The 26593-nt window shown below is 49.6% G+C and overlaps 2 protein-coding genes and 1 long non-coding RNA gene across 6 annotated transcripts; 2 read left to right on the top strand and 1 right to left on the bottom strand.

The window, feature by feature from the left end:
- Nucleotides 1-1478: 1478 nt before the first annotated feature.
- Nucleotides 1479-4387, top strand: LOC311619970. Its single transcript, XR_014794614.1, has 2 exons — nt 1479-2184; nt 4076-4387. It is a non-coding gene; the product is annotated as an uncharacterized lncRNA (long non-coding RNA).
- Nucleotides 4388-9833: 5446 nt separating this feature from the next.
- Nucleotides 9834-23827, top strand: LOC311619918 (GPI ethanolamine phosphate transferase 2-like). 4 transcript variants are annotated; one of them, XM_084878644.1, is made up of 6 exons: nt 9840-10445; nt 11204-11409; nt 18648-18727; nt 22835-22961; nt 23126-23278; nt 23580-23615. In XM_084878644.1, the coding sequence occupies exons 1-6, from the start codon at nt 10301-10303 to the stop codon at nt 23598-23600; spliced, it is 732 nt and encodes a 243-aa protein (XP_084734770.1). In that variant the 5' UTR covers nt 9840-10300; the 3' UTR covers nt 23601-23615. The 4 variants fall into 4 exon arrangements, 3 of the variants coding, with proteins under 3 accessions (XP_084734769.1, XP_084734770.1, XP_084734771.1); XM_084878643.1 differs by having other exon boundaries at nt 9834-10445; nt 22835-23278; nt 23580-23827; XR_014794606.1 differs by lacking the exons at nt 22835-22961; nt 23126-23278; nt 23580-23615 and adding an exon at nt 19507-19878 and having other exon boundaries at nt 9850-10445.
- LOC311619702 (disintegrin and metalloproteinase domain-containing protein 21-like) lies at nt 13885-18394 on the bottom strand. The gene has a single exon (XM_084878246.1). The coding sequence runs from the start codon at nt 17241-17243 to the stop codon at nt 15027-15029; it is 2217 nt and encodes a 738-aa protein (XP_084734372.1). The 5' UTR covers nt 17244-18394; the 3' UTR covers nt 13885-15026.
- Nucleotides 23828-26593: the final 2766 nt, after the last annotated feature.

Here is a 26593-nt window from a genome sequence, read left to right as displayed (position 1 = left end):
TCATACCTCTGATTCTATTATATTCACCAGTTAATATTGTTCATCAGATTTTTCAATTCCCTTGGTTTATAGATTCACTTGTTGATAGTTACGTATTTGTTGTTCACAATTTTTATCTTTATTTTCTTTCTCTTCCTAAAGAACCCCTTTCAGCTATTCATATAATTCTGATTTGATGGTGATGAACTCCTTTAGCTTTTTTATTTTATTTTATTTGTGAAGCTCTTTATCTGGCCTTTGACTCTGAATGATAGCTTTGCTGGTTAGAGTATTTTTGGCTGTAGGTTCTTGCTATTCATCACCTTGAATATTTCTTACCATTCCCATCTGGCCTGCGTGCTTTCTGTTGAGAAATCCGCTGAAAATCGTATGGGTGCTCCCTTATCGATAACTACCTGCTTTTTTCGTGCTGCTTTTAATATTCTCTGTCTTTTGCTATTGAAATTTTTTTTTTAATATACATTTTATTGGTTTTAAACAGAGAGGAAGGGAGAGATAGAGAGCTAGAAACGTCGATGAGAGGGAAACATTGACCAGCTGCCTCTTGCACACCCCCTACCAGGGATGTGCCCCCAACCAATTTACATGCCCTTGACCAGAATCGAACTGGGACCCCTCAGTCCGCAGACCAACGCTCTACCACTGAGAAAAACCGGTTTCAGCTGCTCTTGGAATTTTAATTATGATGTGTCTTGGTGTGGTCCTCTTTGGATTCCTTTTGTTTGGAGTTCTGTGGGCTTCCTGGACTTGTAAGTCTAATTCTCTCACCAGGTGGGGGAAGTTTTCTGTCACTATTTCTTCCAGTATGTTTTCAGTATTTTGCTCTCTCTCTTCTTCTGGAACCCCCATAATTCTGATGTTGGTTCACTTGAAGTTGTCCCAGAGGTTTCTTACATTATATTCAACTTTCTGTCTTCTCTTGTCTTCTTGCTTCTGTGTAGGAGTGTCTTCTGGCTATTTATGTTCCAAATATTTGACTTGATTCTTGCGATCTTCCATTCTGTTTTTACAACTCTGTATATTTTTTTATTTCAGACAATGTATTCTTTATTTCCAGTTGATCCCTTTTTATTTCTAGTTGATCCCTTATCATATCCTCATAGGTCCCTTTATTTTATCGGCCTTTTCTACGAAATTCTTGAAAAACCTTATAAGCGTGGGTTTGAACTCTATATCCAGTCACTTTTTGTCCTCCCTTTCTTTCGTTTGTGATCTCTTTCCTTGTCTCAGCATTTTTGCTGCTTCCCTGAGTTGGTAGGGTGGCTTTGTGTGCTAAGGTGTCCTGTATGGTTCAGTGGGTCAGTCTCCCAGTTACCTGAGGTGGACACTCTTGGTGCCCCCTTTTGTGGACTATGTGTACAGCCTTGTTGTAGTCAAGTTTGGATTGTTGTTGGTATCACTGGGAGGAACTGACCTCCAGGGTGGACGCCATTTTAAAGCATTAAGTCCCGCCTCCCCAGGCCTGGCCTGGTGTGGGCACCCATTGCTGCCGCCCTACCTCTCCTCCTCTTCCCCCTCCTCTACCCAAGGAAAGCAGCAGTAACTGAGGACGTAGTCTGAGTCCACATCCCATTCTCTGTGTCCAGCCTCACAGATTGAGAGGCACTTCAGGTGTCGTTTTCCACCCACCTGACAACCTTTACTTCCCCAACATATGCTGCAATTTCAAAAATATGATGCAGGGCCACAAACCCCTCAATAAGACTTCATTAACCTGACCTTTAAGGTCTTTAATAATAGAGACCAGGAGACCCAAACCCAACAACAAGGAGAGATCAGGCCAAAGCTGAGGCTCAGTAGGAGGCCTTCCAGCTCCTGCCCACCACTCTCAAGAACCCCAAACAAAGTGCCAGTCCTCCAACCGTGGGTAAGTCAGGGGCCAAGCCTCCTCCGGGCTCATCCCTCACATTCAGCAAGGAAGGACACTGAGCCAAGTTCCGCTCAAACCCGAGACCCCCGCCATGGTCCTGCCCAAGGCTCGGAAGAGAAGACCACTGGAAATCAGACTGTAGTCTGGCTCCTCCGGGTCAGGCTTCAGCCAGTCCAGCATGGCTGCCCTCTGGATCCGGTTTGGAGCTCCCAGATCTCGTGGGCCTGGGCACCAAAGAAGCTGCCCAGGCCCCGGCAGGGCCTCACTGACTTACATCACCAGGACAGAGCCTCAGGCAACGACTATGGTGGCAGGTAAGCCCATCTCATTTTTAATCGACACTAGGGCCACTTATTCTGCCCTCTCTGAACTCGCTGAGACCCCTCTCCACTCCTTAGTCTCTATGATGGGGGTTGAGGGATCAGTCTCACAGCCATTAGCCACCTCAAATTTCCCCATTCGTTCTTTTCTCGTTCTACCTTAGTGCCCAGCCAGGGCTTTCAAGCATGCCCTCACGAAGCCCAGTTTTCCCAAACCACAGTCACCTACCTCAGTTTCACTCTCTCATTCCACAAGGACCTTAAATGCCTCATTTTCTCGTCTCCTCTATCTCTAGGAAGAATGCTGGGCCATTTAAAAACTCAAGCGGCTAGCTGAAACCGATTTGGCTCAGTGGATAGAGCATCGGCCAGCGGACCCAAGGGTCCCGGGTTCGATTCTGGACAAGGGCATGTACCTTGGTTGCAGGCATATCCCCAGTAGGGGGTGTGCAAGAGGCAGCTGATCGATGACTCTCTCTCATCGATGTTTCTAACTCTTTCTCTCTCCCCCTACTCTCTGTAAAAAAAATCAATAAAATATATTTTTTTAAAAAACTTAAGCGGCTAGAGGGCTGGCAAGACTGGGGACAGGTTGCGGAGTCTCCCCGCTCCCTCCCGTCCTGCCTTTTAAAGTGAGGCTGCAGTCTCCAAGCCTGGCAGGACAAGGTTGCTAGCCACTTCTTAAGCTGACCAGAATATTCAGAGTCTCTAACTTCTTTTATTTATTTATTTATTTATTTATTTATTTATTTATTTATTTTATATATATTTTATTGATTTTTTTACAGAGAGGTATGGAGAGATATAGAGAGCTAGAAACGTTGATGAGAGAGAAACATCGACCAGCTGCCTCTTGCACACCCCCCACCGGGGTTGTGCCCGCAACCAATGTACATGCCCTTGACCGGAATCGAACCCGGGACCTTTCAGTCCGCACACCGACGCTGTACCGATGAGCCAAACCGGTTTCGGCTCTAACTTCTTATCCAACCATCCAGGTCCCCGGCTTTCACTACTCCTTTCCTTCCCTTTTCCCTCCCACTTTCACTGCAACACAGTCTCAATCACTCATCCATCACCTCTTATTGGTAGCGCCATGGTGACTACTCTCTCAGCTTGGAGTAGAAAAAGGAATCTCATACCCTTTAGCCCGCCTCTTCTCCCTATACCTATCAGCTTGTCTCCATCATCAGGGATTTTTCTTCTTCTGTGGGGAACACACATACATCTGTCTCCCTATTGCAGGACAGGAACCTGTACTCTCATCTATCTCTCACCCAATGTAGATGCAGCCTCAATAATCAGTCTTTACCTGTCCCCGTATCCATCATATCTGACAAAAGAAGAGTCCAGATCATCCCTGTACTTCTAACCCTTGTCATCACAGCATGAGTTGGAACTGCCATAGGGAGCTTAACCTCTGCTCTACCCACTTTGAAACCCTGACTCAGGACCTACAAGAAACATGTGGATGCCCAGCAAGGGGCAAAACTGGGAAAACAAGAACCTCACTCCCAGGGTAACCTGGTCTCCCCTTTCATATCACTAGTGAGGCAACGAAAACCCCTACACTTTTCCCCTGAAAGTAACATCTAGGTCTCAGGGAACTGTCAGCTCCAGGCGCAGAAAAGCGGCAAAACCAGACAAGAGGCTCAATGGCAACCTCAGGACCAGCTTTTACATCCCTCGTGAGTCAACAGGATCGCTCTCAAGACGTCACCAACCAGTCTCTTGGGAAATCATGCTGCTACACCCCTCATCCAGCACAGAAACCATTACCTGTTTTTGGCTCACTTAGTCCGTGGCTTCCCCCACTATTAAGCCCACTGGTATCTATACTCTTAATCTTGCCCTTTGAGCCCTGTCTCATGCGCTGTTTTACTAGTCTTTTACAGAACAGAATGCAGGCATTCGCCAACCAGAAGGTAGGACAGATCTATCTGGCACTGAGTTCAGAACGGAACACCAGAATCTTTGAGACCCCGGGTAGATGTCCCTAACGACGAACCCACTCAGCTAAAAGTAATTATGGAAGATTGACCTTCGCCTCCTGACCTTGCCCAGACTCTCAGTTTTTTAAAAAATATTACCAGAAGCCTGGAATGATACATCCTCCCTTCCACCAACTGATGGACAGGCATAAACTCCACCTGCAGCCGGACATTCGTGACCATTGAACCACCAATCAGCAACTGCCCAGTACCCTAAGCCCCTGATTCCTAAGTCCCTAGGTCCCTAATCATAGGCCTTACATGAAACCACCAATCAGAGCGTGCTGAGTGCCCTAAGCCCCATCCCTTCTCCCCTGAAAAGGTGCTTGTAGCCCGGCCCTCGTGCTCTTCTACTCTCTCTGGAAGCAGCTGGCAGTGGCACACTTCTCTTCAATAGAGCCTGTGTCCTGGAATCCCAGTCTCCGACCCTCTCTACTTCATCTTTCACCTATCACCACAGCATTTTTGTTTCACTCTCTTCCCAGGACAGCCCCTGCCTTTCCCCTCCCTTCCCAAGGCCTGTTACTGTCATCTTCCTCACTCCCAAGCTCCAAGGGCCCTTCCTTTGCGTGTATAACTTTTTTTCCTAGGCCCAAGTCCTCTAGACATTACTTTTGCTCCCTCTGTGATTTACCAGATAAATGTCCTCTTAGAGTTTGGGTCGTGGCTCTGAATTCTTTGCCAGCCAGAACCCCAGTACCAAGGTTGCTGACCCCAGGTTTGACCTGACTCTTAGGTCAGACACCGGGAGCCCATCCACCATCTACAACACACACCATGTAGAGTCCTCAAGTGGGGCTCTGTGGAGCTTTGTGGCCCTTTGGGTAAGTGTCCCTGTTTGTGGCAAGACATCCCGCAATCCTGGGGTGGCCCACATGTTAACAAAAGATAGCTTGGTCCCAGGGAGGGGCGAGGAATGCTGTGGGCAGCTCCTTGTTAGGTCACCAAAGGAGCCAAAGGAGGAAGGCACGAAGCCAGAGTGGGGAGGGATTTATTTGGTCATCCGCACACCACCTGGCTCAGCCTGCATGGCGCCAGCACCCGGGGACAGGAGTCAGCGGTCTTGACAGGACTTTTGGCGGGTTTTTTGGGGGGGTGAAGACCTCTTTATGCATACCCGCAGGGGAGAGAATGGAAGTGGTCAGCAGAAGTGAAATGTGCTCTCAGCACAGGGAATATCCATAGTGAAATGACCTGAAAAGCCAGTTCCCAGGGGAGGGGTGTTGACTCAATTGCTCCCTCAAACCTAACACTCCCGAGGTTTTGTGTACTCAGATTAGGGGAAATCAGGCACTCCTGGGAACAACCAAGTTCGGGTCTCCGGTCCCCACCCCCACCCAGCCTCTCAGGGAGCCCACATCCACTTTCCCCCCTCTTTTGCTAGGGGAAGAAATGGTAATCCTGCTCTGTTAATGGGATTGTTCTGTTCTGATTAGAGAATGCATATCCTAACCTGGCTGAGAGTTGCACACCCAGGGACATGGGCGTGCTGGAGAGCTAGTACCCTGGAAAGATCGACAACCTTGTTGCAGAGGAGTCCCGGATGTGCCTGTGCTTTGCAAATCCCCAGCCCACATGGCCTGAGTGGACTGGAAAGGGGCTACATGCTGGCTGGTGGCCTTGGGAGGCAGGGGCCTTTTGGGGCAGGGATGGGGGTACGGGAGGACCACAAAAAAGAGGATGGTCTGAAATTGAAGACCATTGGAGAGCAGTTTATGGTGAGTGGTCATGTCCTAGGCTAGTTCTTTGGCAAAAAACAACTTTGATCTTGGCTGAGCCTATTGCCTTTTTGCCTCTGGAAGGTGGGGGGAGGGTGGAGTGGGGGGGGAGATTGGGCAAACCTGTGAAATGTGAGAGTGACTTGTGGCTTCCCTTTTCCGTACCCCTCAGGGTGAGAAGGCTAAAAGGCTAATTCCAAAGTAATTCTGATATTGGGGGGGTGGAGGGGGAAGGGGGGTTGGAGGTGGGGGGGTGTCCTAGCAATCTGAATGTGTGCCAGCAATCTAATGTACATTCTTGATGAGTGTAATTAAGTCACTGCCCCTTTTTTTATTATTAAATTATTATCTCTGTACATATTTTAACATTGCCCCCCCCCATACATACCCTCCCTCCCCAGAGTTTTGTATCCATTGGTTGTACTTATATGCATGTATACAAGTCCTTCAGTTGATCTCTTATCTCCCCAAGATCTCCCCGCTGTAATTTTACAGTCTGCTTGTTGCTTTACTGTCTTTATATCTATCTTTTGGTTTGTGAGTTTATAATGTTTTTTAATATCCATAAATGAGTGAGGCCATGTGGTATTTCTCTTTCATTGACTGGCTTATTTCACTCAGCATGATGTTCTCTAGTTCTATCCAGGTTGCTGCAAATGATGAGAATTCCTTCTTTTTTATGGCAGCATAGTATTCCATTGTGTAGATGTACCACAGTTTTTTGATCCAATCATCTGCTGACGGGCACCTAGGCTGTTTCCAGATTCTAGCTATTGTAGATTGTGCTGCTATGAACATAGGGGTGCATATATCCTTTCTGATTGGTGTTTCTAGTTTCTTGGGATATATTGCTAGGAGTGGGATTACTGGGTCAAATGGGAGTTCCATGTTCAGTTTTTTGAGGAAACTCCACACTGTTCTCCACAGTGGTTGCACCAGTCTGCATTCCCACCAGCAGTGCACGAGGGATCCTTTTTCTCCACAACCTCACCAACACTTGTCGTTTGTTGATTTGTTGATGTTGGCCATTCTGACAGGTGTGAGATGGTACCGCATTGTTGTTTTGATCTGCATCTCTCGGATAATTAGTGACTTTGAGCATGTTTTCATGTGCCTTTTGGCCTTCCTTCTGTCTTCTTTTGAAAATATTCTATTTAAGTCCATTGCCCATTTTTTAATTGGATCATTCATCTTCCTTTTATTTAGTTGTATAAGCTGTTTGTAGATGTTGGAGATTAAACCTTTATCAGTGGTAACATTTGCAAATATGTTCTCCCACACAGTGGGCTTTCTTGTTGTTTTGTTGATGGTTTCTTTTGCTGTAAAAAAGCTTTTTATTTTGATGTAGTCCCATTTCTTTATTTTCTCTTTAGCTTCCATTGCCCTAGGGGCAGTATCTGTGAAGAAGTTCTTTTGGCATATGTCTGAGATTTTGTTGCCTGTGGATGCTTCTAGTATTTTTATGGTTTCCCGTCTGATGTTTAAGTCCTGTATCCATTTTGAGTTTATTTTTGTGTATGGTGTAAGTTGGTGATCTAGTTTCATTCTTTTGCATGTATCTGACCAATTTTCCCAACACCATTTATTGAAGAGACTGTGTTGACTCCATTGTATATTCATGCCTCCTTTGTCAAATATTAATTGAGCATAGTGATTTGGGTTGATATCTGGGCTCTCGATTCGATTCCATTGATCTATATGTCTGTTTTTGTGCCAGTACCAGGCTGTTTTGAGAACAGTGGCTTTGTAATACAGTTTGAAGTCTGGTATTGAGATCCCTCCTACTTTACTCTTCTTTCTCAGGATTGCTGTGGCTATTCGGGGTCTTTTATTGTTCCAAATGAACTTTTGGAGAGTTCTTTCTAGGTCAGTGAAATATGCCGTTGGTATTTTAATAGGGAGTGCATTGAACCTATAGATTGCTTTAGGAAGTATGGACATTTTGATGATGTTGATTCTACCAATCCATGAACATTGTATGTTCTTCCATTTGTTTACATCTTCCTCTATCTCTTTTTTCAGTGTCGTGTAGTTTTCTGCATATAGGCCCTTTACTTCTTCAGTTAAGGTCACTGCCCCTTTCTCCACAAACTGGTCTTGCAAGACCTGTTAGCTAAATGCTCCCATCTTACAGCCACCATAAACCATGACACAGCCCCTGGAGGGGGTTATACTGCTGGTGCCAGGCCATGCCTGAAATATAGTGGCAACCATACTTTGGTAAAAACTGCTGTTCGAATTTTAACCTTGCTATCTGACTTCGACCTTTGATTACCTGCTTAAACAATAGGGTAGTTACAGAAGATTGACTCCCACAGACTCAGTAGCTTCAAGGGTGAAAATATATATCCCGCCCACGGGGCAACAGTGGGGGTCAGCAGGAACCACCTAAGAGAATGAGACAAACAAGGAACGCGAAAGAATGGAGGCAAGACAAGGTTCTGATCAAGCCTCAACTTTATTCTTTGAAATGGCTGTATATATACAGCAGAAACAAAGGGGGGCAGGGTTGCCTACGCAGAGGGGTCTTTGGCAGTGTATAATTGGTTTAGGCACTGAGTGGCAAGGTGGTAAGGTATCTGGCAACACAGGATTGGCTAACTGCCAGGGCGGCGTAACATTCCAAGGTGTAACATTCCAAGGCTGGGCTATCTAGGGGGGAGGATCAGGAAGGGGAAGTTGCAAAGATGTTAAGCGGCAGGTTAATCTTATCTTCTGGCCAAACCCTCAGGGCACCGCATAACTTCTGCTAGAAGGAACTTAATTCTATTTCTTTAAGACAGAGTTGCTTGTCTCAACTCTGATGGCACCCAACAACTATAGATAACCTTAGTTCTGTTTTTTGTATTATGGGCAAGATAGGGCCACATTCCAATGTCTAGCAGGATGTGACTGGGAACGAACCCTGCGTGCTGTCCCCAGTCTTTAGAATTTAGTCTTTAGGATTTACAATTTAGAACAAAGGAAAATTCCTGTGGTTTAAACCTTTAAAAGGGACTGCCTACCCCTGAAACGGGTGCAGTCATTTGGAGTCCACCTGCCTGTGGTGCTCTTGTGGCTGTCCTGGCCAGTCAAAAATCCTTGCCTGCTTTTTAAATTAATTGATCAGCCTCCGGTGGTCTTATTTTGAACCAAGGGTTTGACCCCACAACAGGCCCTTCGTTATGGTCTCAAGTACCCCAACACCTGGGGCTTTTTTCTTTCTTTCTTTTCTATTTAATCGTAGAAAAAAATTTTTAATTAAATATTATTTTTTAATTATTATTGTTGTACATATACCAATACACCCCCCCTCCCGTACATACCCTTCCCTGAACACCTGGGGCTTTTTGCAAAGCCTGAGAATGGTCTGGAAGTATAATCCATATTTGGGGGACAAAGACACCAAAACGGGGTCAAAGAGGGGCTTCCATCATATGGGTTTGCTCAGGATTTGAGAGGCAACCTCCTCTGAGTCCACCGAAGTAATAAAGCTGTGTAACTCCATTTCTCTCAGCGTTGCTTGGTTTTTCTCCAGTCTTCTGTAACAAGGGCACAACCAAGGCGGGAAGGACACCGTAAGTTCCTTCATTGTTATGTTGGCTGTTGACTGCTGGCTGTCCTGTGCCCACCTGGGTAGAAGACGTGTCATTTTACTTTTCGTCCATTCCCGGAGGCTTCCGTCCTCTGCTTTCTCCCACCTCCAGGGTCTGTGTGTCGCCGGTGGATCTCATGTGACCCACTGCGTCTCCACCTCTGCTTGTGGTGTGCAAAGCGGTGTGACGGGACTGTGGATATCCGGGGCATTACCCCAATACGTTGACATTCTGTTTTCTGGCAATTGTTGGCAGTTGGGCTCAAATTAAGGCACAGAAATTCTTTACAGGTTTGAATGTTTCTTTCTTTTTACGTTAACACTTCTTATCTGTAACCATTACATGCACTTTTATTCCTTTTGCCTACTTTCCCCAGGCAATCTTTGTCCTTCTTACCACACAAGCTGCTGGCTTGGGGGGATGCAGGGCAGGCTTTGGGGATGACCTGCCGGTCTGCCACAGGGCAGGGGCTCAGGGGAGTCAGCCTGTCCCTGCTGGACTGGCTCAAGTAGCCACCAGCGCCCGCCCCCTTGGCTGTGGGGCTTCCCCTTCAACCTCTGCCCCCACTCCTCATCCCAGGACCCTCACCCCAACCCCAACCTGGCGGGAGGTGGGCGTGCCCCCGGCCAATGGCCACCGGCTGCCAGGCAGGTGGGCGGGAACAGGGCGGGGATTGGACCGGCTCGCCGGAAGTGGTGCGTGGGGCCTGCGTCCGCCAGCGGCACCGCAGCGGAAGCGCTCGCCCCGTGCGTGCGTGCGTGCGTGCGTGCGTGCGTGCGTGCGTGCGTGCCCGAGGTGCGCGGGCGGGGCGGCCGCGGAGGGCGCGATGCGGCTGGGCTGCGGGGCCTTCGCCGCGGGCTGCGTGGCGGTCGAGGTGCTGGGAGTCGCGCTCTTCCTGCGGGGCTTCTTCCCGCCTCCCGTGCGCTCCTCCTCCCAGCCCGCGCCCCCGGCGGCGCCCGAGCCCTCGGCAGGTACGGCCCCGCCTCCGGCCGCCCTCGGCCCGAGGACCCTCCTCCGGAGCCCGTCCGCGCGGGCCTCTCCCTGACCCCACCCAGGCCCCTCTCCGGACGCTCCAGGCTCCGTGTCCGCCCGACAACCCGACACCCGCCCCCGGCAGCCCGTCTCCACCTCCGGTCCGGTCACCGGAAAGTCCGCTCTCCGCGCCGGGCCGCCCCTCCAGCCCGCGCCCCGTCCCCGAGCAGCTCCGAGCCCCGCGGCCCCGGCACCCGTTTGGCTCCTTGAGCCACAGCAGATGGAGGTCCCTGCGGAGCCCTCGCTGTCGTCTCTCACACTCCGTGACGGCCGCCCCGGGGACCCCTCCTTGGCCCCTCCGGGCAGTCCGTGCCAGGCAGAGGCTCCGTTTGCCCAGGTCCGCTCCGCGAGCCGCTGACCCTGTGGACACGGTTGCCGCCTGCCGGGAGCTCCCCGTCCGCGCAGGGAGGCGCGCGTTCCAGGTGCAGCGCCTGCATGTGCCTCTCCAGCGCCCTCGCCTGGCAGGGAGTCCGGGCCCAGCACTCACTCCTCGCCGCGCAGCGGGCAGTTCCTAAGTGGGTCCTGGGGCCCGCGGCCGCCTGGTGGGAGCCGCCCCGCACGCTGTAGGGGACTGGGAGGGCCCATGCAGACATGGCGGGAGCTGTGCTAGAGACGTGGGCAGAAAGTCGGCTGTAGGGCATGGAATGCTAAGTAAAGCGGACAGCTCCGTTTTCTTTTTCCTTTCAAACCCTTTTAGGAGCCAGTTCCAGTTGGACCAAGCTCCCCCCACCTCTCTTCGGGAAAGTTGTTGTTATGCTAATCGATGGCTTGAGAGATGATTTTGTGTTTGGGTCAAAAGGTGTGAAATTTATGCCCTACACAACTTACCTTGTGGAAGAAGGAGCATCTCACAGTTTTGTGGCGGAAGCCAAGCCACCTACAGTTACTATGCCTCGAATCAAGGTAAACCCTTTAGCACCGTGTTTCATGAATCACTAGGCGCCAGATGCACGAAATTCATGCAGGGGGTTCAGCCCTCGCAGCCCCTCGAAGCCCTGGCTTCGTCCTATTATATTTAGCACATTAGCTCTTTATTACTTAGGATGGTTTGGCTCTAAGAGGTTTAGAGGGCTCTCCGTAGTCTGTTACTTGTCCACATTTGAAATGCATTTGGTGCCCTCAGCCTGGCTGGGGCAGTAGAGGGACATAAGGTAGAACTGAGACCTCCATTTGTGCCCCTTTTCAAGTAGCCGGAGTCCATGCTTCCTGGGAGGCATGAAGGACTGAAAGCCAGCTAATCCAGGACAGCCTAGTCTCAGGGATGCCATCCTCCTTGCTACCCTGTTGTTTTCTGTACTGGTCATTAGGTCAGTTATAATCCTGGAGAGCCTTTAGGGTTCTCTAGTCCAGCCTCTGGAAGGGAAACTCAGACTTGCCCAGCTCTGAAACAAACAGTGACTGACCCAGCAGGGTCTGGCCTCCACAGTAAGTGGAGGCCAGAGTAAGCTGCCTGCAGGTGCTCAGCTAGTGAGTGTGGCTTTCAAGTGCCTAGAGCTTCACCCAGGAACTATGGGTAAAGAAACGACTAAAGCTTTATTAGGGGCCGTCTCCAAAGGAGGGAACAGGCTTGAAGTACCCAAGTCACGTGGCTGGAGTGGGGGCTGGAGTACAAGGCTGCCTGGCTCCAGTGACTGGCTGTCCTGAGGCAGCAGACGGCAGCACTGCTGAGCAGGGTGGCTGAGACAGGTCCTTCCCTCAGGAGGCAAGAACCCCCCCCCCCCCCATTCCCAAGGCCATGGCAGCCACGGGAACCTCCAAGGAGATGACAGGCCTGAGTTCTCACTTAACACTTCCTACAGCCCCCAACTGCAACTCGGTTGCTACGTGCATGCTCTCTGGGGTGACAGCCCAGAGGGTAAGAGGAGTTCCACGGGGATGAAATTGAAATGCCCATGAAACATGTGAAAAGATTCTTTTTACTTTACTAGTAATCATAGCAACTCAAATTAAAACCGTGTGCAAGGCCAAGTGTTGCCTATCACATTGTAAACATTTAAAGATTGATGAGAAATGAGGTGAACAGGTGTCTTCATTCTGAGAATATAGCTGAACTGAGCCACCTGCCTCATCCAGGCCAGTGTGGTCTCCAGCTCGGGCTACTCAACTGAGTGCCCTCCACTGTGCCTACCTCCCCCCCCCCCCCCCCGGCCTCGTGGCTGTCTGCCCGTTTACCTCCCCCTCGTCTGAGCTACTTTTCTTGTCATGATCACATGTAGCTAGCTCCCATGCACACTGTCCTCTGGCTTGGAGCCTTTGCACTTCACTGCATCTCCCTAGGAAGGCCCCACCTCACCTCACCTAGACGATACTTCAATCTCAGGTCTTGGCTCAAATGGTACTTCCATTGGAAGCTTTTTAAAGTAAATGCCCATTAAAATGGACTTGGTTAAATATATTGTGCATTCAAATATTGGATGGAAATACCTTTTCGTGGGTATTCACCCACGAAAAGCAGCCCCAGCTTGTGTGGTTCAGTAGACAGTGCCAGCCCTTGCACTGAAGGGCTATGGGTTTGATTCCTTGTCAGAGGCACATACTGGTTACGGGTTCCATCCCCAGCCCGGTTGGGCCTGTGCAAGAGGCAACGGATGGATGTGTCCCCTCCGTGTTTCGGCACCCCACTTTTCCAGTCTTTTAAAAGGAAAAATATCCGTAAAAAGCGTTAACGTTTGTGTGTGTGTGTGTGTGTGTGTGTGTGTGTGTGTATACATATATTTGTGGTTTTTATAGCTATTGTTTTCCCGGGAAAGAAATTTGTGGTGGTTAATTGGAAAACAAAACAAGTTGTAACATTATTTGCATAATCTGTTAACCATTTTGGTGGAAAATGTATCCTTGTGGAAATAGGTTGTATACCTACAGAGAAAAAGTATGAAAGGGTACTTGCCAGAAATAAACAGTTATCCTTTATTATTATTATTATTATTATTATTATTACTATAAGGTATTGTATGTGTACATATCTCACCATTACATGGGGACATCAAGAGAGCCTTCAGCCAAATCCGAAACCGGTTTGGCTCAGTAGATAGAGCGTCGACCTGCAGACTGAAGGTCCCAGGTTCCATTCTGGTCAAGTGCAGGTACCTTGGTTGTGGGCACATCGCCAGTAGGGAGTGTGCAAGAGGCAGCTGATCAATATCTCTGTCTCATTGATGTTTCTAACTCTCTATCCCTCTCCCTTACTCTCTGTAAAAAAATAAATAAAATATATTTGAAAGAAAGAGAGAGAGAGAGAGCCTTCAAAAGGCCATCCTACAGCAAAGGTGGGCCACTCCAATTCACAGAGGGCGCGCAGCTTTCCAGGGGTCAGTCTGACCCCATAATCTCCTGAAAACCTTTTCTTCAAGTTTTTCATCTTACATTCCAGACCTGTAGGTTGTGAGGAAACCCCACTCCATGATGGAGTCCAAAAGGATGAACTAAAACACTCCCAGTGAACAGTGTTGAGAGACAAACTGAGAGGAACTCTTCTTGTCATCCATCTGGCAACTCCCCACCCAGGGAATGAGGTGCCTCTTACCATTGGCAGGTCAGTATAAGCCCCTGACCCGCATAAGATTCGCTTGGGTGGACAGTGTGCCCCAGAACCTGACACCGCCCTGAGCCATATGAGGTCACCACAGAACCGCAGGTGGGGACTCACTCGGGCTCCGTAGCTGACGCCATGGGGCAGTCGCTCACACACACATGACCGGGTTCTGACCGTTTTCCATACATGATAAGCTTCCGGGCATTCAGGGGTCTTTCCACACATGTGGCAGCCTGGGCGGTTGGCTGCATCATGAGAGAAGCAAGCGAGATTGCAGAAGCTAAGAAGATGGTTCTGGTGGAGCAAGTAAGGGGAGGGTTATCTGCTCTGGGCTTGCCTTCTCACTCTGAGGCCAGAATCAGGAGGGACACTTCTTTCTGATTGCCAATCACTGTTCCGCCCCCACACGGGAGGGTGCTCTCCAGGGCCCTCAGGGGTCACTAGCGACAAGGAACCCTCACTCTCAGCCCACAGCCACACCACCCCACCCCTGTGTGAAAATGACAGGGTTGGGAGAGGGGAGGGACACACCATTGCTCTCAACCCAAGCAGTTTAGAGACCTTGCCCGGGGACTAAGGGACACTCGGTGTTCGAAGGCACAGTAGTGGGAGCTGTCAGGAATTGGCCCTAAAGGAACCTGTGGCCACTGGCACTAATCCTGGGACAGGCGTCCATATTGCAGGCCAGCTGCTCACCAGGTCTCCTCTCCAGGCCCGAGCCTCAGTCTCACTCAGGGTTCTTGCATACCTACAAGGACTACACAGGAGCCAGTGTGCGGTGCTCACACTTTATTGCAGACGCTGGCCAGAGAGCTGTCAGAGAGAGTGGTGTGAAAATGTCCACAGTGTGCACCCTGGATGTGGGGCAGGACCCCTGCAGCCGCTCAGATGTGTGGGCTTGAGCTCTGCAAGCTGATTATGGTGTCTTTTCGCAGGTGTTTCTTCTTGTTGCCTGAGTTGTGTAGGGGTCCGAAGGCTGACTTGCTGTTTACTCCACATTAACATTTACTTCAGTGACTGTAGTGGTCTGGACAGTTCTCACATTCGTGGCTACACCGAAGAGCAGTGCCGCTATGAGGGCAAGCAGGCGGCCAAAAAACACTCTCAAATACACCAGTGACGTATGACTTTCCCTCAATCTCCGTTTTTTTCTTGGAGGGGGTCCGCTGTCCATACTCCCTCCTGCACCAATGCTTATGCACCGGGGAGGGTCTGAGCCGACATGGCAATGGCAGTTTCCCTTATTGTTGCACACGCCCCTGTAGTTGCATTTCGAAGGGGGACAGTTATACTCTATGGTCCCCAGAGTAACATTGCAGAAGCCCTGAAGACAGAACTTTCCACCCCCACAGGCGGTACCAGGTCTCACAGCACCCACATCAGTTGTTTCTGTTGCACGATGTGCACCCACCCCAAAACACAAGAACTCCCCTAAGACTGAGTGATGGAACCCCACATGTTCCTGCAACCGAGGCAAATGAGTGACATTGACACACTGCAGGCGCCCACACTTAACGTCAGCCATCTCACAAGGATCTGGTTTGGACCAGTTAGTTACTTTACAGTGTCCAAACCGGTTGCCCCTTGTATTTATGTTGTAGCAGGCATCTGGAGCATTCAGTGCCCCTTTCCCAAAGATCTCCTTGCAGTGCAGACTGCGGTCGGTACAATTGCCATGGTAGCAGTAGCCGTCTTCCGTGCATGGGGTTCCATCTAGAAGATAAAAATTGCTGGGGCACCATGGTTCGTTCCCATTGCAGTACTCCGGAAGGTCACAGATGTTCTGGATTGTTCTGCAGAGCGTCCCCGCGGGTGTGTAGGTGCAGTTTTCACAGCAGGAGTCCCTGTCACAAATACTCCTAGGCGTAAAGCGACAGTCAGTTTCGCAGCATGGGTTGAAGTAACACTGCTTGATGGTCCCACAGTCACAGTGCTCCTTGTCTTCCACCACATAGTTTCCACATCGAAAGGGTGTCAGGCTACTGTTTGAGTACTCTAAGTCATCGAAGAGGCATCGGTTTAAATTGTTAGACACTGTGTGTTGTACATGTGTAAAGGAACAGTTACTGAATGCATCTGTCAACACAGGGTATCTGTACATGATGCAGGTGGTCCTTCTCTGGCATACACAGTCGGTCTCATCTAACCAAATACCAAACTGGAACCCGATTTGGTGGGCTGCTATAATTGATAACAATAAATAATGTCTGGATAGTTCACCCAGGAAGATGAGATTTGCAGGCCAACAGATTTTGTAAGCGCATGGTTCATGATTAAGTTCATGGGGCCCATTTCTGTTCACAATCAAGGCTGGATATGTACCAAATAAATTGTATATGTTGCTTTCATAATTCTTAGCAAATGGACCGTCTGGCACGTTATCGTTGTTCATATCTGCTGGCTCTCCCCTATCATAAATGACAAGGAGGCTGATGTGGAATCTCATATTGAGACCTCGCATCATGGCGTCTATTAAACTACCTAGTTGTACCAAGAATTGGGCACACTGTGACACATTGTTGTACAGAGTATAAATGGAATGGGCACTCATGAGACAGCCTTTCATCTGTCCAATGTGGGATGAATAGAGCTTACTGCTGATCCTGGAGGCTGCACTGGGGTCCTGGTCAGAGAGAGGCGGGTGCCTCTCAGCCTTGTGTCCCAGCCTGGACATGGGTCCTATGGCGTTAGTGTCGGCTACAATCTGAGAAATGATGTGCTCAAACTTCTGGGAATCCTTGAGGGGTTTGATTTCATAGGCCAGGTCATCCACCTTCATGATGCCTTCCAGGCCCCCATAGCACGTGTCCACGGTGACCATGGAGAAAGGGACGTCCTCCAGGTAGCCCAGGTAGTAACAGTCGAGAGGGAAAAAGGGGTAGTCCACCTGCAAGGCGCCCTGGTCATCTTGGGTCATCACCACCAGCTGCCCAGGCCAAAAGAGTCTCTTGCGTCGCATGTGGAGGACGTGTCTCTGGCCCCCAAACCTCAGGCTGTAGGAGAGCCAGCCTGCTGCCGCCATGGCTTTGCCATGGTGCTGCTCCTTCCTGGGAATCACCACCTCCGAGGAGACGTAGCGCCAGGAGGGACGACCTTGAGAACACTGGGCGGGAGCCAGCACCACCCAGAGCCCAAGCAGCAAGAGGGGCGTCCTGAGGGTGACCGGGCCCGCTGCCAGCCTCATGGCCTGGGTGGGGAGAAGCATGGATGGGCACGCAGAGAGGGAGGGTCCTCAGTGAAACCTGGCCCCCGCCATCTGCAGTGGCCACTTCCTGCCAAGGGCATAGTGGCTGGGTCAGCTGAGGCAACAATGGCAGGGCGTGGCAGTGGGGCCCTGCCTTCAGCTGGGGTTGAAGAGGGGGAGGTGGGAACCCTGTCCCTGAATGCTAAGCTGGAAGCAACAGAGGAGGAAGCAGACCCATGTCTGCATTGCAGCCATGCCAGGCTTCCCTCTAGCTACTTGCACACATGCTCTGTCATTACAGCCAAGTTAAATTCCCTACTGTGGATGAAAAACGGCCACATACTAACCTGACTAGCTCAGGGGAGGCCTGCACGGCGGCCTGGCAAACTCATAGACCTACAGTAGCCACCAAGGATGGTCTGAACTTAAAACATTTTCATTAAGAAGCAGTTTATACTGGGCAGTCATGTTCTAGGTCAGCATCTTCTCTAATAAAGATCCGTCTTTACCTTAACTGAGCCTGCTGTCTTGTTGTATCTATCATAATGTCAATGTAAAAACACCACTGGAACTTGTTGTAGTCGAAAGGGGCCGCATGCTAACCTGACAAGCTCACGGGAGAACTGCATGGCAGATTTAGAAACTGAGAGACCTAAAGTAACCACAAAGGATCGTCTGAAATTAAACTTTAACTAAACGCAATTATGGTGGGCACTTATGTCTTAGGCTAGTATCTTCATTGATAAGGTCAATCTTTACCTTAACTGAGCCTATGTGTCATTTTCCCTCTACAATAACGTGCCCTTGAAATGTCTGGGTGATTGGTAACCTCCCTCTTTCTGGACCCCATGGGGCATCACCAAATGTGCTGGGCACCAGGACAGATGTCACAAATTCCTTCATTATCACGTTAATTGTCCCTGCACCCACTTAAGTATGTGTCCATCATTTTACTTTTTATCCCACCCAGGGTTTCTCCCAGCTCTGCTTTCTCCCACCTCCAGAATCTCTCCCCGATGCATTTCATGTAACCCACCTACATCCCTCATTTGATTGTAAAGAATAAATACAGATGTAACACACCAATATCCAGAACATTATCTCAATTCATTGAGGTTCTGCTTCCCAGCATGTGTCCACAGTTAGGCTTCAATAAACTCCCAGGAATTCTTTACAGGTTTCAATGGGTTTTTTCTCCTTTGATCCGTGTATCCCTAGTTGGCATGAGGCCTCCTCTGTTTGAGCATCTATATAAGTTTCTACTGATCAGCTGATGATGGGCCGCTTTCTACACCTGCTCTTGTGGGGTTATCTTGAAGAACTACTTTATTTATTGGCTTCTAGATTAGCAATGGCTACTTGATCTACAATAGGCTCTCCTGCATGTGCCAACAACTTCTCATGTCTTCTCTGTCTAATGCCCAGCATTTGAGGTCCAGTGCTCCCAACAATTGGCAGAGTCAAGCAAGATCAACAAGTGAGTGCTCCCACAATCCCACCAAAAGGTTAGTTTCCAACTACCGTTTTTGTCTTTGAATCCACTCTTAAGTTTTCTGAGACGAAGCATTCTGACCGACTGATAGATCCTCCCTTTCTCCAACTGATGGACAGACATAAACTCCACCTGTAGCCGGACATTCCTGAGCATTGAACCACCAACCATTGCACCTGCCAAATACCCTAAGCCCTCGATTCCTAATTCCCTAGGGTCCCTAAACATAGGCCTCACATGAAACCACCAAACAGCGTGTGCTGAGTGCCCTAAGCCCCATCTCCTCTCCTCCCCATAAAGGTGCTCATATCCCAGCCCTCGCTCTCTTCTGCTCTCTCTCTCTCTGGAAGCAGCTGGCAGTGGTACTCTTCTCTTCAATTAACCCTGTGTCTTGGCATCTTGGTCTCAGGCCCACTCTATTTCATCTTTTTTAATGGTGCCTCAGCCCCAGGTGAACATGTACAATCCTCTGGCCCTGCTGGGTGGCATGGTCCTAAGTTGATTGGCCGGTTAAGAATACCTCTCGACCCTGCCATACCAGGACAAGTGGGAATCTCCTCGCTTTCTTACCGGTAGGTCTCGGGGACCTTCCCAACCTCCCCATCCGCCCCCCATTCCCTTGACCTGGAAGGGCCTCAGAGTTTTCCTGTCTACTCGGTTACGCGTTCTACGTTGTACGTTCACGTTCTATGTTCTACAGAAGCCCAGGTGCCTGGCTGGGAAAACTCTGTTCTACTCCACAGGAAAGGTTTCGGGGTGACGACCTTGGGACCCTTTCTCATCTCTTTACAGGTTGGCTTTGAGGCAGAGGAGGACGCCTCTTATTCCCTCCCCAACTTCTCGGTGGCCACTTCCCTCCAGTCTTGGGAACCTCTCAATCCATACCCCCTCGACTTTCTATTCCAATCTGGCTACTTCAAACCAAAAAGCTCATTTAAAATGGCACTTTCGGTTCCAATATCCTCCGCCAGACAGCCTCATAAAATGGCATTCCAATCTCCTCCGAGATCTAGATAATTTTTGCCAAGGGACAAGGAAGCCTCAGAGATTTCTAGGAACAGTGTTCCCTTCCTCTCTCCCCTCCCACTGTCACCTCTGGCTTTACTCCTCATGTTCCACCATCTGATCCTCCTCTGGAAGTCCTCTTTGCGCTCCCACACCCGTTTCCTTGTGTTCTGACTCTTTAGACCCAGCGGATCATATCTTTCCATGTGTCTCACTCCCACCACCTCCTTACAACCCTAAACCTGTCCCTCTCTGAGCACTCTTTTTCCCAGGTCAATGCTGGAGTTCAGGACTCAGGAAATAGTTTTAACTTTTTTCCCCCTAACACCCACTGGTCCTGCCCACTGGCCACTGCCTGCATGGCCTCAGAGGCTGCTGCAGCTACAGCAGGGGCAGCTGCTGTGGAGGAGGTGGATGAGCTTGCATGGCCCTCCCTGTGTAGCCCTTCTGGTCCCTTCCTTGTCGGGTGGGGCATTCCTACTTCTGAGAATTCTAACTGCACGCCATCCCACCTGCCAGCCTCCCCGCCCGCCCGCCAGCCCGCCCGCCTGCCTGCCTGCTGGCTCACCAAACAGGTAAATGAGATTTCTCTTTGGGTTGCTTTTTCCTTGTTTCTTGTGAGCAGCCTGCCACCACATTGGCCGCTTGTCCTGTCCCTCTTCAACCATATGTTCTCCCCTTGGTGGCCGCCATTTAATTTTATTTATTTATTTTTAAATAAATCTTTATTGTTCATATTATTGCTAATGTTCCTTATCCCCCCCCCTCCATTGCTCCCCTCCACCAGGTTCGCACCCCACACTCTGCCCCTTCCCCACCCCCATTGTCCTCATCCATAGGTGCACAGTTTATGTTCAGACTCTTCCCGCCTCACCTCCCACTCCCCTTTCTCCTGAGAATTGTCAGTTCACTCCCCTTCCATACCTCTGATTGTATTATATTCACCAGTTAATGCCCAGGCCTGCGGGACAGATACGTGGGAGCGAGGAGACACCTGGAAGGGAATGAGGGAGGACAGGAGACGCAGAGAAATGGAGGCAAGACAGGGTTCTGATCAAGCCTCAAATTTTATTTGTTGCAGCGGCAATGTATGTACACAGGTTGTAGGGGGAAGTTGCGGGGGAGACATTCCAGGGTGGGGCGGGCTGTGTATCAGCAGGATGTGTCTGCTGGGGAGGATACAGCAGAGATTCTCCGGGGCGGGGCGAGTTATCACAACAGGTGTGCCTTGCTCAATGGCCAGATATGCTGCTAGGCATTTAGATCCTTTCTAGTTAACTGCCACAACGCAGGTTGTCACATGACTTCTTGTAAGTCAGAAACTCAGTGTCTAAGATGGAGGTGTCTTTTAAGATGTAGTCACCAATTCTTTTTCGGCTCCCTACAGGTTAATATTGTTCATCAGATTTTTCAATTCCCTTGGTTTTTAGATTCACTTGTTGATAGTTACGTATTTGTTGTTCATAATTTTTATCTTGATTTTCTTCCTCTTCCTAAAGAACCCCCTTCAGCAATTCATATAATTCTGGTTTGGCAGTGATGAACTCCTTTAGCTTTTTTATTTTATTTTATTTGTGAAGCTCTTTATCTGGCCTTTGACTCTGAATGATAGCTTTGCTGGGTAGAGTATTTTTGGCTGTAGGTTCTTGCTATTCATCACCTTGAATATTACTTGCCATTCCCCTCTGGCCTGCGTGCTTTCTTTTGAGAAATCAGCTAACAATCTTATGGGTGCTCCCTTATAGGTAACTACATGCTTTTTTCTTGCTGCTTTTAATATTCTCTCTTTGTCTTTTGCTCTTGGAATTTTAATTATGATGTGTCTTGGTGTGGTCCTCTTTGGATTCCTTTTGTTTGGAGTTCTGTGGGCTTCCTAGACTTGTAAGCCTAATTCTCTCACCAGGTGGGGGAAGTTTTCTGTCACTATTTCTTCCAGTATGTTTTCGGTATTTTGCTCTCTCTCTTCTTCTGGAACCCCCATAATTCTGATGTTGGTTCACTTGAAGTTCTCCCAGAGGTTTCTTACATTATCTTCAGCTTTCTGGCTTCTCTTGTCTTCTTGCTTCTACAGAGGAGTGTCTTCTGGCTCTTTTTGTTCCAAATGTTTGACTTGATTCTTGTGATCTTCCATTCTGTTTTTAGGACTCTGTGTAATATTTTTTTATTTCAGACACTGTATTCCTTATTTCTAGTTGATCCCTTTTTATTTCTAGTTGATCCTTTATCATATCCTCATAGGTCTCATTTATTTTATCGGCCTTTTCTAGGAAATTCTTGAAAAGCCTTATAAGCGTGGGTTTGAACTCTATATCCAGTCGCTTTTTGTCCTCCCTTTCTTTCGTTTGTGATCTGTTTCCTTGTCTCGGCGTTTTCGCTGCTTCCCTGAGTTGGTAGGGTGGCTTTGTGTGCTAAGGTGTCCTGTATGGTTCGGTGGGTCAGTCTCACAGTTACCTGAGGTGGACACTCTTAGTGCCCCCTTTTGTGGACTGTGTGTACAGCCTTGTTGTAGTCAAGTCCTTTTTTTTTTTTTTTAATATATTTTATTGATTTTTTTTTACAAAGAGGAAGGGAGAGATAGAGAGTTAGAAACTTTGATGAGAGAGAAACTCTGATCAGCTGCCTCTTACACACACTATACCAAGGATGTGTCCGCAACCAATGTACATGCCCTTGACCGGAATCGAACCTGGGACCTTTCATTCCGCAGAAGGACGCTCTACCACTGAGCCAAACCAGTTCTGGCTGTAGTCAAGTCTTGATTGTTGTTGGTATCACAGGGAGGAACTGACCTCCAGGGTGGCCACCATTTTAAAGCAGTAAGTCCCGCCTCCCCAGGCCTGGCCTGGTGTGGCCACCCACTGCTGCCGCCCTCCCCCTCCTCCTCTTCCCCTTCCTCTACCCGAGGAAGGCAGCAGTAACTGAGGGCGTAGTCTGAGTCCACATCCCATTCTCTGTGTCCAGCCTCACAGATTGAGAGGCACCTCAGGTGTCTTTTTCCACCCACCTGACAACCTTTACTTCCCCAACACACGCCGCAACTTCAAAAATATGATGCAGTTCCACAAACCCCTCAATAAGACTTCATTAACCTGACCTTTAAGGTCTTTAATAATAGAGACCAGGAGACCCAAACCCAACAAGAAGGCAAGATCAGGCCAACGCTGAGGCCCAGTAGGAGGCCTTCCAGCTCCTGCCTACCACTCTCAGGAACCCCAAATGAAGTACCAGTCCTCCAACCGTGGGTAAGTCAGGGGCCAAGCCTCCTCCGGGCTCATGCTTCACGTGCAGCAAGGAAGGACACTGAGCCAAGTCCCGCTCAAACCCGAGACCCCCGCCAGGGTCCTGCCCAAGGCTCGGAAGGGAAGACCACTGGCAATCAGACTGTAGTCTGGCTCCTCCGGGTCAGGCTTCAGCCAGTCCAGCATGGCTGCCCTCTGGATCCGGTTTGGAGCTCCCAGACCTCGTGGGCCTGGGCACCGAAGAAGCCTCCCAGGCCCCGACAGGGCCTCACAGACTTACATCACCAGGACAGAGCCTCAGGCAACGACTATGGTGGCAGGTAAGCCCATCTCATTTTTAATCGACACTAGGGCCACTTATTCTGCCCTCTGTGAACTCGCTGAGACCCCTCTCCACTCCTTAGTCTCTATGATGGGGTTGAGGGATCAGTCTCACAGCCATTAGCCACCTCAAATTTCCCCATTCGTTCTTTTCTCGTTCTACCTTAGTGCCCAGCCAAGGCTTTCAAGCATGCCCTCATGAAGCCCAGTTTTCCCAAACCACAGTCACCTACCTCAGTTTCACTCTCTCATTCCACAAGGACCTTAAATGCCTCATCTTCTCATCTCCTCTATCTCTAGGAAGAATGCTGGGCCATTTAAAAACTCAAGCGGCTAGCCGAAACCGGTTTGGCTCGGTGGATAGAGCGTCGGCCAGCGGACCCAAGCGTCCCGGGTTCGATTCTGGTCAAGGGCATGTACCTTGGTTGCAGGCATAGCCCCAGTAGGGGGTGCGCAAGAGGCAGTTGATCGATGACTCTCTCTCATCGATGTTTGTAACTCTCTATCTCTCTCCCCTCCTCGCTGTAAAAAATCAATAAAACATATTTAAAAAAAAAAAAAAACTCAAGCGCCTAGAGGCCTGGCTAGCCTGGGAGCAGGTTGCGGAGTCTCCCCGCTCCCTCCCGTCCTGCCTTTTAAAGTGACGCTGCAGTCTCCAAGCCTGGCAGGACAAGGTTGCTAGCCACTTCTTAAGGTAAACCAGAATATTCACAGTCTCTAACTCCTTATCCAACCATCCAGGTCCCCGGCTTTCACTACTCCTTTCCTTCCCTTTTCCCTCCCACTTTCACTGCAACACAGTCTCAATCACTCATCCATCACCTCTTATTGGTAGCGCCATGGTGACTGCTCTCTCAGCTTGGAGTAGAAAAAGGAATCTCATACCCTTTAGCCCGCCTCTTCTCCCTATACCTATCAGCTTGTCTCCATCATCAGGGATTTTTCTTCCTCTGTGGGGAACACACATACATCTGTCTCCCTATCCCAGAACAGGAACCTGTACTCTCATTTCTCTCTCACCCAATGTACAATAGATGCAGCCTCAATAATCAGTCTTTACCTGTCCCCGTATCCATCATATCTGACAAAAGAAGAGTCCAGATCATCCCTCTCCTTCTAACCCTTGTCATCACAGCAGGAATTGGAACTGCCATAGGGAGCTTAACCACTGCTCTACCCACTTTGAAACCCTGACTCAGGACCTACAAGAAACATGTAGATGCCCAACAAGGGGCAAAACTGGGAAAACAAGAACCTCACTCCCAGGATACCCTGGTCTCCCCTTTCATATCACTAGTGAGGCAACGAAAACCCCTACACTTTTCCCCTAAAAGTGACATCTAGGTCTCAGGTAACTGTCAGCTCCAGGCGCAGAAAAGCGGCAAAACCAGACAAGAGGCTCAGTGGCAGCCTCAGGACCAGCTTTTACATCCCTCGTGAGTCAACAGGATCGCTCTCAAGACGTCACAAACAGTCTCTTGGGGAAATGGGGCTGCTGCACCCCTCACCCAGCACAGAAAACACTACCTGTTTTTGGCTCACTTAGTCCGTGGCTTCCCCCACTATTAGGCCCACTGGTATCTATATTCTTAATCTTGCCCTTTGAGCCCTGTCTCATGCGCTGTTTTACTAGTCTTTTACAGAACAGAATGCAGGCATTTGCCAACCAGAAGGTAGGACAGATCTATCTGGCACTGAGTTCAGAACGGAACACCAGAATCTTTGAGACCCCGGGTAGATGTCCCTAACGACGAACCCACTCAGCTAAAAGTAATTATGGAAGATTGACCTTCACCCCTGACCTTGCCCAGACTCTCAGTTTTTTAAAAAATATTACCAGAAGCCTGGAATGATACATCCTCCCTTCCACCAACTGATGGACAGGCATAAACTCCACCTGCAGCCGGACATTCGTGACCATTGAACCACCAATCAGCAACTGCCCAGTACCCTAAGCCCCTGATTCCTAAGTCCCTAGGTCCCTAATCATAGGCCTTACATGAAACCACCAATCAGAGCGTGCTGAGTGCCCTAAGCCCCATCCCTTCTCCCCTGAAAAGGTGCTTGTAGCCCGGCCCTCGTGCTCTTCCACTCTCTCTGGAAGCAGCTGGCAGTGGCACACTTCTCTTCAATAGAGCCTGTGTCCTGGAATCCCAGTCTCCGACCCTCTCTACTTCATCTTTCACCTATCACCACAGCATTTTTGTTTCACTCTCTTCCCAGGACAGCCCCTGCCTTTCCCCTCCCTTCCCAAGGCCTGTTACTGTCATCTTCCTCACTCCCAAGCTCCAAGGGCCCTTCCTTTGCGTGTATAACTTTTTTTCCTAGGCCCAAGTCCTCTAGACATTACTTTTGCTCCCTCTGTGATTTACCAGATAAATGTCCTCTTACTGTTTGGGTCGTGGCTCTGAATTCTTTGCCAGCCAGAACCCAAGTACCAAGGTTGCTGACCCCAGGTTTGACCTGACTCCACAGGTCAGACACCGGGAGCCCATCCACCATCTACAACACACACCATGTAGAGTCCTCTTGTGGGCTCTGTGGAGCTTTGTGGCCCTTTGGGTAAGTGTCCCTGTTTGGGGCAAGACATCCCACAATCCTGGGGTGGCCCACATGGTAACAAAGGATAGCTGGGACCCAGGGAGGGGCGAGGAGTGCTGTGTGCTGCTCCTTCTTAGGTCGCCAAAGGAGCCAAAGGAGGAAGGCACGAGGCCAGAGTGGGGAGGGATTTATTTGGTCATCCGCACACCACCTGGCTCAGCCTGCATGGCGCCAGCACCCGGGGACAGGAGTCAGCGGCCTTGACAGGACTTTTGGTGGGTTTTTGGGGGGCAAAGACCTCTTTATGCATACCCGGAGGGGAGAGAATGGAAGTTGTCAGCACAAGTGAAATGTGCTCTCAGCACAGGGAATATCCATAGTGAAATGACCTGAAAAGCCAGTTCCCGGGGGAGGGGTGTTGACTCAATTGCTGCAACAAACCTAACACTCCCGAGGTTTTGTGTACTCAGATTAGGGGAAATAAGGCACTCCTGGGAACAACCAAGTTCGGGTCCCTGGTCCCCAACCCCACCCAGCCTCTCAGGGAGCCCACATCCACTTTCCCCCCTCTTTTGCTAGGGGAAGAAATGGTAATCCTGCTCTGTTAATGGGATTGTTCTGTTCTGATTAGAGAATGCATATCCTAACCTGGCTGAGAGTTGCACACCCAGGGACATGGGCGTGCTGGAGAGCTAGTACCCTGGAAAGATCGACAACCTTGTTGCAGAGGAGTCCCGGATGTGCCTGTGCTTTGCAAATCCCCAGCCCACATG

This window comes from Pipistrellus hanaki (assembly GCF_964339955.1).
Source record: "Pipistrellus hanaki genome assembly, chromosome: 1".
Taxonomy (NCBI): domain Eukaryota; kingdom Metazoa; phylum Chordata; class Mammalia; order Chiroptera; family Vespertilionidae; genus Pipistrellus; species Pipistrellus hanaki.
The sequence above is the reverse complement of the archived record's forward strand: the minus strand, read 5'-3'. Positions and strand labels throughout refer to the sequence as shown.